The following is an 11,019-nucleotide window of genomic DNA, read 5'->3' as shown; positions in this document are numbered from 1 at the left end:
TCCCGCGCAAGCCTGTGCACCGTACTAAGACCTTCCAATGTGCATAAGCACCTGTTCGTGCTCACAGCGGCTCCGTTATTCAGTCGGCGGCGTCCCAGTGGGGGTTGGTCGGCACCATCTCGCGTAAGGTCCATTACTTCTGCATAATAACGCAGTCATCGTTGCTATCTTGATGAGCTAATCCTACATCTTCGCTATGCATAATCCGTTGCCTGTGGAGGCCCCTTGGCGTCCAAGCTGAAAAGTAAATTCGCACCTCTGGGTTGTCCATCGCCGCTGTCTACATCGCTCTTTGCGGTGAGCGCCGGCTTTGGAGGAATAACTCTAATAGTAAAAGTCCAACTAAATGTTTGAAGGCATGCGGCGCGAGGACTGACTGGCACGAGCATAACATGCCGCTCGAAGATATGCAATATATTGTAACGGCTGCGCATGGAATTGTTTTCATGGCCATGTTGCATGATGATAATTGTTTTGGGGGGTTCAAATCCTCAAATGTGTCAAATTCCAGGCCCGAGGAAATCTTTGCATGACCATTATATTGTTTGTTGTTTTGGGGGTCAAATCCACAAATCCCGTTGGGATTTGACCCGGATTTGCTTGGGAATTCATGGGGTCAAATTCCGGAATTCCGGCCCCGTGAGGCCTGTGCAGCCAGCAACCGTGTTTTAAAAAGTTCGGACCACCTACCAACGGAAAGTACGGGAAAATAAGGATCCACTTGTACCATCCTCGATTCCTCCTTTTTAGCCCCAGCGCTGGTGAATACACCTTAGGACTGGCCTTGGGAGTCCAACTGCCACCTTTTCCTATCTGCCCCTTCGGAGTTCGGTAACGACTCGCCGGGGCTTCCGGGCGCAAAGCCTATGATAAGAAACTTCGTGAAGTATGGAGCTGTGGGAAAAGATTTTAGATGCCTGTAAGGATTAAAATTCCACATATAAGCTGGACAGCCGGACGGTCCACAGCAACCCACATGACCGTGGATCCAGGAAACCTGCACGATCCGCGCTCCATCTGCACTTCAGCTCAAACCTGCACATCTCGTTACTCCCGACGGTTCCTCGCTTCGACCTCTCAAGGCTCTTTTACACTGTAAAAACACGCGCTCTGCTTCTACGTTCTTCTCAAGATAAAGGGGACAGGCCTGCTCGCAGGACGACCTCTATGCAGGCCCTATGTCCCTATGTCCCCTTCCCCCCTACAATGCCATGCCAGGCTGGCCGTTTTCAATCCCAACGACCACAACGACCCAGCACCTAGCCTCTTGACGCAGACCCAGCCGACAAGCGAGACCAGCTGAGACCAGAAACCTGTAGCGTTTTTGTTCCATAGCCATCTTGCCTGGGACGCGCACGGCCTGTCTATCTTTGGACCCTACCTAAACACCTACACACCCGGAGCAAGGAGTTATTCACCATGATTGGACAGCTCTGACCTTCTCACCCCGTCCCGGGTAAGCACAACACCGTAACGCAGGTGGACAAAAACCCCTCGACTACAAGCTCGCTCGGTGGTGCCATCCAGGTATCAATACAGAATCCTTGGATGGGTTAGCTGTATGCAGTCAGGCACACCTAACACGGAGCAGGACTGGCCCCATCATGCCCCGGTGCACCGTGTCACAAAGGCACCGTTTGTTGGCCTCGGGTGCTGCGCGGCACTGAGCACTGAGCACATAAGAGGCACACGCTAGCCGCTCGACAAGAACCTTAAAGAGCCTAAATATTATCTTTCCTCCTTTCTTGGTCGCCGCGCAGAGCACGTCATTATCCGCTGCTTTACCTGAGAGCCGGAAACGTATGCCAAACGGTGAAAAGGCACCGTTCGATAGCAAAACGTCGGGCTGTGTCATTGTCATGATCGTAAGGCGCTGTTCGACCCCGCTCACGACTGGCTTCCCTTCTGACACCGACAAAGGAACCACATCCTGCAAGACTACGTTCCGGGACGCAAATGGGGCTGGCCGGGGTTGACCGAAACACACACACGCATCTACAACAGCGGAGGCAAACGAAGAGCTGTCTCACCACTGCCAGCGCCTGTTGCGCCAACGTTGCCCAACAAGCGTTGACTACCCTTTTGCCCTTTCCAGATGAAACGGTTACCTGTCCGCCCACTAACCCTTCCTTGCCCGTCATGCCCTGTCCCTTACCAAACCGTCCCGTCTCTCTCCAACGTTACACCTCCCCCTCTTCACGTGCAGCGTCCACTGCCGCCGGCAACTCCCCGTCTGCGCCATCGTAGCTGCTCAGTGCCGCACGCCGTCGCGCCTGCTGCTTCAGGTCTACCACTCGCCGCACTAGGTCATCCTGCATTGGCACCTCCATCGTCGCACACGCCCATGCCAGCCGCAACAGACACGGCTCCCTGTATTTGTCGCCCGCAACCCGCGCATGCTCCTGCAGAGCCTCAAACAAGTCGCGGTGTGGATACCTCAGTTTGGCGTATGCCCACGCCACCACGGATGCGTCCCAGGCGCACAGATGCCGCAGCCGGCCCCGCAGCATAAGCGCCGCCGCGGCGTCCAAAAAGTCTGGGCAATGGTGGCCATGGCAAGCAACTGCCCACAGCGCCTGCGCCAGTTCGTGGGGAGTAGCGTGGCGCAGGACCGGTAGCAGCTCCTGGACTAGCAGCCGGAAGAGTGATTGGTTGTACAGATTGCATTTGGCGTAGGACCAGAGCAATTTCGCCATGCTCTTGGCGTGATCGCAAGGCGTAGGGCCGACACCGCCGTCTGCAGCGCCCAGGTACACATCGCGATCGGCGTCATCCGTGGGAGAAACAGCGCGCTGAGTCAGGATGCCGGGACCGCCTCCGCCAGCGTCTAAGGACCCAGTGCATCGCGGCATGGACGCAACGGTAACGGCGGCACCGCGGCGGTGGCTGTCTACCCCGCCCGCCTCGCTGCTACTGTCCCGTGGTTGCGGCCTGCGAGGCTGCAGCACGAGGTCGGCATCGTCGTGGTGATACAGAGACGGCAGGCGACGCAGCCGGAGTCGTGGCTCGGGCTGCGACGGCAGCGGTTCGGCTGTAGAAGCATGAGTTGGTAAAACAGCCGCGACCGCCACAACGGTGCTGCTGCTGCCGCGATCGGTTCTGGAACCACTGTCGCCAACGGAATACGCAAGAGCTTCAGGAACGGTGCCTACGCCGACCCCAGGAGCGTCCGGCTCAGCGGCATTTTGCTGTCGTAGGCCGTACGCCTCCCAACCGGCACGTGCCCACAGCTTCGTGTCCGTCAGTCCTTTCCGTTCACTGTCAGTCGCCACCTCAGCCCGCACTTGCTGATAACCCACAGACGCAGTCTCCGAGCCCAGCTGCTCGCTTTCTTGGAACTGCCGCTGTTGTTGCTGTTGCTTCTGCTGCTGTCTTCTCCGCCGCTGCTGCTGCCTGTGCGACGCCAACGCCAGCGCCATCTCTGTCCGCTCGCTCAGTAGCAGCTGGCTGAGCTGCTCCCGCGGCTGGGCCAAGTCCTCCTCGTCGCCCTCCAATGCCACTTCTCCACCCGTTTGCTCCAGCGACATCAAGGACTGGCCCCGGACGCTCGCCTCCTGCTGTTGCGCTGGCGTACGCGGCACTTGCGGCGAAACAGCATGCTGCTGCCGCCGAAGCGTAGCTGCCCGGCGCTGTCGCCGCAATCTGACGCGCTCTACCAGGACGCGCGCCGCCTGCACCAGCAGCTGCCGATCCTGGCACTTCAGGATCGCCAGCGCCCACACCAAGTTGGAGATCTCCATATCACTGAACTCCCCCAGTCGTGGCTTGGCCGCGCGGCACAAGGTGGTAGTCAGGGGCCCGTGGTAATGCTTCGCGCGCGCAAAAGACCAGAGCAGTGTGCTGATGCCCTGTGTTGAAAAAAGGAAGTTGCGGAGCGTTATGACAATGCGTACGGCAAAGCGGTGACAATAGGCGTACGGCAAAGCGGTGACAATGCTGGCAGCAATAGCAACCATTCACTCACTGAACGACGCCCCGCACCTAACTTCCCTGGTAATAGGAAACCGATCCCTGCAACTCAGAAATGCAAAAGTCACACGTGGCGTCCAAACTTCCTCAACCCTCGATCCCACCACCTCCATCATTCTGGCGTCCCGGACCATCCCCGTCGCTTGTCTTTATCTTGTGCCACACACCTGCGGGCACAACTCGCCTACGCACGCCACTGCAGCATTGGCCAGCCCGTTGAGCAGTATGGGGTTGCAGTACTTTGCTACCCGCACCGCCTCCGCCACCGCCACTGCCATGACGCACAGCTCCTGCGGCCGCACCGCCGCCAGGCGGCGCAGCACATGCTGCGCCAGCACGTCCATCTCCCCCGTTAGCACCCGCCGCAGCGCAACCGCCCCGTGCATAAGCTGCGCCAGGCCCGCAGGTGCCATCACCTCCAAGCGAGACGCCGCGCACGCGGCTGTAAAGATAGACTCAGCGGCGCCGTAGGGCACGTGCAGACCTGCGCTGCGCAGCTCCGCCAGCGCCCACAGCGTGTTCGCGACCTCCTGATCGTTCATGCGGCCGCAGCAGCGCGCGGTGGCGTCCGTCAGGGCGACCACACCGGCAGGGGGCAGCGGGAAGGGCTGCAGGCGCGCACACGCCCACAGCGCATTGGAAGCCCCCTGCGGCGTTAAGTCCGGCCGCTGGGAGAGCTCCAAAACCAGAACCCGGACAACGCTCTCGAACAACCCGGATGTGCAGCCGCTGCTGCCACTGCCGCCGTGATTGCCGGCGGCGCCACACCCGTTATTGGCCACATAGCTGCTACCGATGCTGCTATTGCTGACGCGCACCTGTGACCCGAGTGCTGCCACTGCATCCGGCATGCCAGAAGTTCCTGATGGGGGCCCGGAACTCAACGCCTGCGGTGCCAGCCAGCGTGCAGCCTTTTGCGGCTGTGGTTGCTCGAGTAGCCCCACACCCGCATCATCTCGACCTAACCAAACCCCACCCGCGGCGCCCACCCCTCGCGTGATGCAATTAGCACCCTCCATACCCTCAGGCCCAGAAGCGTCAACACCATCCCCCCCTTGGATCATTCCCTGAGTACGGGGCATAGACAGCGGCAGTGGCAGCACCGCAAATGCCCACAACGTGTTAGCCAGCTCCTGAGTGTTTGCCCCCCGAAGCCCGGTTGCCCCCGGTGCCTCGGCTGCCGCCAGCACCAACCGGGCTAAATGCGCCATTAGCTCTGGGTGGTTGTGCTGCAGCTTGGCGCATGCCCAGGCCGTATTAGCCACATCCTGGCAGTTCATTTCATGAGGCGGTAGCGCCATTAGCGCAGCCGCCGCGCCGTCGAACAGCTCCTCGCAGTGGCACTGCGCTGTGGCGCATGCCCACAACAGATTAGACAGCCCGGACGCGTTGAAGCGGCGGAGCTGTGGCAGCGCAGTTTGCACGGCGGCTGAGATCATGCTGCGGTCCTGGCTCGCCGCCGCCACAGCCCAGGCCATGTTGTGCAGCTCCTGTGGCTTGAACTCATGTAAACGCGCCTTTCCCGCCGCGATGATGGCGCCCCACAACGACACCTCACGATACCCCAGCTTTGCCAGTCCAAGCGCCAGGTTGGAAAGCTCCTGTGGTGGAGCAGCAAAGAGCTTGGCGCCCCCCTGTGCTTGCAGCTGCACCGCTGCCGCATGCAGTAGCTCAGTGTGTTCCCGGCTGCCCATGGAGCCCAGGGCCCACACCACATTGGCGTACTGCCGGGCGGTGTAGTGGGGGAGCTGCGTCAGGAAGCCGGAGACCAGGTCAGCCAGGAGGGCAGCAGAGGACTGCGCTGTCCGGGGGCTGGCGGAGGCAGCCGTGCGCTGTCCCTGCCGGGGATGGGCAAGGGGGACGTCTGCGTTGGCAGGCTGAAAGCTGCGTCCGTCAATTGAACGAGCCATCGGCAGTCTGACGTTCGCCGCTGGGTTGTGGTCGCTGCTGCCCGGAGCATGGCTGCCCAAGGTATTATCTGGATCAAGCCCGGGCCCGCTCTGCTCTCCGCTGGCTTGATCGCTCAAGCCACCGGTGCTGGTTCTGCTCCCGCTGCTGACCAGTTCATCAACCCAGTTGTCTTCTCGTCGTCGCACACGCCGCAATGCGTCTGCTAAGACTGCCGGCGTCCCCCCCATGTCTACATTTACTGCAGCGCCCGAGGAATGACGAGCATGCACGGACTTCAGTTCTGTTCCCTCCTGCCCCGTTGCCGTGAGGGAGTCGGCCGCAACCACCTGACGCCCGCCCGGCGGCTCCTGCCCTTGCTGCTGGACTTGCCGTGCCATCAGCCCTTGGCGTGGCCTCTTTCGGCAGCCTTCGGCGGCTGTCAACTTAGCAAGTTTCACGATTGCTGCCGAAATGTGTATGGGGTTAAGTCTCGACCGGTACTGCCGCAGCACCTCATGCAGTTCTGAAACAGATTGCGTGTGGGTTATCCGCCGTGTCAAGGCAGCGGCATCACGGCTGTTCATTACATGCTGGCTCCGCCATCGTCGGTTGCCCGCCAAGCCATCGTCGATCCGGTCGCCAGTGCTGGTGCTGGGTTCGCAATCACAGCTGCACTCTCCGCCGTCGCCTGCCACCGGCCGCTCCTGAAGCTGAAGCGTCGGCAGATCGGTGCCATCGCTGTGCGAGGCGGCTCCATGAAGGGGTAACGTATGCTGGATCTCCGGTGGCCGCGTTGGGAGGTGCTGCAGGCATGCAGTGGGGTTGCAAACATATTGAACGTTTCCACTCCATCCCGCGTCAGTACGCGCTCGCCTCTGACGTCTGCAGCTCAAGGCGCCAGGCTCGCGCACCTGTAAGGAGACCGGGATCCCCAAAGCACTCCGCGACGAATCGGCATGAGAACTAGGCAGATCCGCACCGATAAGCCCGTCGTGCAGCTGGGATTTTAAAGCCTGTAGGCAATTTCGCAAACCGGGTACTGCACCTGCAAACGCTGGTCATGCGATTCAGACTTCTTACCCGTTGGATAACTAAAGGACTCGTCGAACAGCAGCGCAGGCCGCGACAGGGACGAGGGCCCTGAGTCCTCCACATTAACTTGCCATCCAGGTCCAAGCGCAGCAGGATGAAAACGGGTAAGATGAAGCCGATGTGCGGCTGATTGGATATCTAGGCGATCTTTGCGATAAGGGCCGCTAGCGTCGCGGAATGCGCTGCGAGCGGCCGCCTAAGGGCGACAGCGCACGAACACTTATCAGGTCCTTCCTATGTGAAAAATATTAATGTATAGATGGGTTAAAAGTTAGTGGATCGTATGTTGGTCCACTGCAAGCTGAGGGTTCGCTTCTACAGCCCCGACGCGATTTAAGCAATTAATACCTTAGTCCACCGGTGCTTTCCTACGCTGAAGGATTCGTGAGCAGGAGTTCCCAAGTGCGGAGCGGGGGCCAAAACGGTGCTGTCGTACACCACGATCTGCTTTCATATTCATGGTCTTCCTCATGCGACTACATTCGTCTTTTTAAATACAGACAAGAATTGGTTTCACTGCATTTATCGCTGTCCGTTTCACCGAGTCATGAAGCAAGTTGGCTTTGGCGCCACCTGCGCGCCACTGAGTTCTATGTCCTTTTGGAAACATGAGTAGTAGGTGAGCCCAAAGGAGCTAAGTTTGCAAACTCGAGTTCGCAGTAGCATTCTCAAGATCTGTTGTGTCGAGGTCTAGGCTCAGCCAGGCTGAGCAGGTGAAGCTTATGCTAATCGCATGCGGCCGAACAAGAGAGTCCTGATGTGCTAACCATAGCATGAGATGTTCTTCGCTGCACTAGTGACGTGCAGAAGCGGCTATTCACAGGACATGAACCGTGGGTCCTACAGAAATAATCACCAGGATATCTTGAGACGGTGAATGTGCGAGTTGCCTGAAACAGGCGATAAAAGCCCAGGATGTTTAAAATGGCGAAATACAGCCTTACCAGGAAAAATTCACCTGACAAAACCGGATGCGAGCCTTCGCCCCAGAAAAGCCTAACGGAGCGCGATCTCCAAAGCCCACAGTGTTGTGCGGGAGGCGTGCTGAACTCGACCCGTTCGGGGTCCACTATAACAATCGCATTTTCCAAAAACGCAAAACGCCCAGTCCCCCAACAGCACCCAGAAGCCCTAATGAACACACGAGAGCTCCCCCTGGAAAGAAGGGAACGCAGCTACCTACCCGCAAAGTACGCCGAGGCATTCACACAGGCCGACGAGGCCGCCTCCATTCAAATACACAAAGGGTGAAGGAGGAGCCCTCAGACCAACTCATGCAGTCTCAGCACAGCTTCAGCGACATAGCTTTGGTCGACACGGCCGAAATCCCATTTGAGCAAGACACCAGACCGTAACCTAGCGGGACAACTTTGTTCCTCCCAAGCAGGGCTCTCCAAATCGAGATGCGCCTGTCCTTGATACATAGCCTCCTTTGCCGCTATGCCCTCATCCTCCCTCGCCATCCTGCCTGAACCTAGTCACAACAGTTATCAAAGACATCGCCTCAGAAAACCCCAGTTAAAAAACGCCCTAGGAATCATCAGAGGGGCCCTGTGGCTGCGCCGGCGCTTGCATGATGGACCCCTTCAACCCCAGCTTTTTGAGAAGGGCATCACATTGCTGCAGGGTCTCCATCTCCTGCAGCGCGCAACAAGGACGCCATCGTGGGGTTTGACACATTGGGTTCAAGCAAACAGACCAATAGGTTCCATCCCCATGCGAGGAAGCCTAGTGGAAGATGCAGACCAGAAGAAGACGGAGGACCAACACCCAAAGCTCAGACATTCCGACTGCGGCCCTCCTGTGGAAGCCGCATGGCGTTTTGGGATCCTGAAGCACTCGTTGCTGGTTGGTGGTGCCATTTTGCCGCGCCTATTGTCTGCCGGGCGGAAGCAAGCGCCACATCTGCACCTATACGCCCGGTCTCAGCCGTCCACTAGAGCACAGGAAGGAGGACATTTACAGGTGTCTGCTACAGTACCGTCGTGTCTTCGCTGGTGAGGATCACAGGCCGGTTGAGCACCAAGACCGCGGCACCTTGCCTACAGCAGTCCAACCCCAGCCACCCACCAGGGCATTCAGGTGGTTAAGCTCGTCCACAGCAGCTCGTACAGCTTTGCCCAGTTTGGTATTTGGGTTCAGCGCGTCTAGGTAGGTGCCTGGGACCTACGATGCCATGAGGTAGGGGCCAAGGACGGGAAGGTGCTTGCAAGCCCAAGTTGCGCCCCGTGGCTGATAGAAAGGTACCCAATGCTACGAGGATAAGAGGGCCATTTGTCCTGATGGAAGCCCAATTAGCACAAGGCCCAGACTGACGATCTGTCATCGCCAAACACGTGATAAAAAAGCCAGTAGGAGCCTGCCGCGTATCCTTCCCTATTTCTGACATCCGCTAGGAAAAACAAAAAGGGAATCGACTTTGGGTACGGAGGCCGCGCCCAAAGTCTTCAACAGGGCGAGCTCCCCAGGCCATGGCCTTCGACCATATACCCACCAGCTGCCGGCTGTGGCTTGTTATATGGGCAAGGATACGTGGCCATATGCCTCCTCCACCCCCAGCGCCGTACCCAGTGCCTTGCTTTCCAGGGATAAGTGTCTCTGTACGATGACTAGACCAAAGTCCATTTTAATGCGGCGATGGCACGTTACCACCTTCCAGCAAAACCAGACCCCAACACCAACCCCAGGCCTAAAACCAAACCCCGTAGTACTGACTCTACTCCCTTTTACAGTGCCCGTACCTCCATATCCTCTTCGGGAGGAATGCCCACGAACTCCTGTGGGAGGGAGAAGTATATCGAACGGATGTCACCAAGGTGACAACACAAACTGAACATGACACATCCCAGCATGTAATCCTTTCTTCTGTCTAAACAAAAATGTCGCAATCTGCACCTCTTCAGAGCCACCAGCTTCTTGGGGTGCTGGCTGGTTGGTAGCCGCTGCCCGACTGCATAGCTGAATGCGGGACGCTCCATAATGAAATCGTGTTCTGCAGGTGGCCACCGAGAGCCGTGATCGTGTCGTGCGTGAACAATTAAATTGGTTTATCAGCGAGGAGTGACGAGCTGCAAGAGCCATGGTTGAGATGATGAGTTCCTGTCCCGAGTTATGGAAGGGCTCATACAAGCCCGCAACTGTGCAGGTCGGGCCATTGGAAATCATTTGCAAGTTTGCAATTGCGCTGCCGTACCAACCCAGGTGCGGGAAATGGTTGACTAAATTTCTTCGCGCGGCCTGCGCACACGTAATCTGGATGTAAACGTTTATTATGTGTGTTCCTGACTTATAATCTTGATGGCATATGCAGGGCCGACCTTGCAAACCTGGTAGCGAGGGTAGGGCAACGAGAAGGAGCCAACTACTCTCAGAACCTAAAAAACAACCTGCGGCACTGCCCACGAGGAAGTCATCTCGCCAAGCGATCCAGGACAAGCTCTCGATAGCGTTACCTGCGTCGCTGGAACCGGAGGCGTCGCATGCACCTGCCGACAAGGCGAGCAAAGCAGGTTTCACGTTACCTATACATCCCAAGCGTAGCTGCGGAGCTGCAAAGAAACATATCCAGAGGCGTGCCGTGAAAAGGGTCCAGTTCGCGCCTGGGCCCCTGACGGCGCCAGCAGGCGGACAAGACGGTCACCCAGTTTCGGAGGGCCGGGTTGCCAAGCCCGTGCGCATCCTTGATAGGAAGTTTGCTCGCGGAGTAACTGTTACGAAGAAAGATGTCCGAGAGCTGGAGTTGCCGGAGCTGTTGGGCAATGAACAGTACCAGCACTCGATGACGAAGGTGGGTTTAGGGGGGCATACGGCGGTGGGTCTGGTGTCTGCTGCTGGGAATGCCGACGTGTCCACAAGGTCATAGTCCAAGGCACACATTGCACGTGACGAAACCGAAATTGGAAACGTCTGTCGCCGACCCAGATTGGTGCACAAGCTTTTCATGTGTGTGGGTGGGTGGGTGTTATGGTTGGGGGTGTGTGACCCCATACCTGTAAAACTTTCCATACGAGCCGAAGGCTCAAGGGCAATGTTTATACGCCTAAAAGCCACGGAGAACAGGAAACACCG

General features: G+C 58.0%; 1 protein-coding gene across 1 annotated transcript; it reads right to left on the bottom strand.

The window, feature by feature from the left end:
• Positions 1 to 1,567: 1,567 nt before the first annotated feature.
• Positions 1,568 to 9,929, bottom strand: VOLCADRAFT_86282 (uncharacterized protein; the record flags this gene model as incomplete). Its single annotated transcript, XM_002945831.1, has 8 exons — positions 1,568 to 1,785; positions 2,201 to 3,848; positions 4,137 to 6,662; positions 6,771 to 6,904; positions 6,940 to 7,147; positions 9,022 to 9,117; positions 9,693 to 9,728; positions 9,861 to 9,929. 8 exons carry the CDS (start codon positions 9,927 to 9,929, stop codon positions 1,568 to 1,570), a joined length of 4,935 nt encoding a protein of 1,644 aa, XP_002945877.1.
• Between the last annotated feature and the right edge of the window lie 1,090 nt (positions 9,930 to 11,019).

This window comes from Volvox carteri, assembly GCF_000143455.1.
Source record: "Volvox carteri f. nagariensis unplaced genomic scaffold VOLCAscaffold_1, whole genome shotgun sequence".
In the NCBI taxonomy this organism is placed as follows: Eukaryota; Viridiplantae; Chlorophyta; class Chlorophyceae; order Chlamydomonadales; family Volvocaceae; genus Volvox; species Volvox carteri.
The sequence above is the reverse complement of the archived record's forward strand: the minus strand, read 5'-3'. Positions and strand labels throughout refer to the sequence as shown.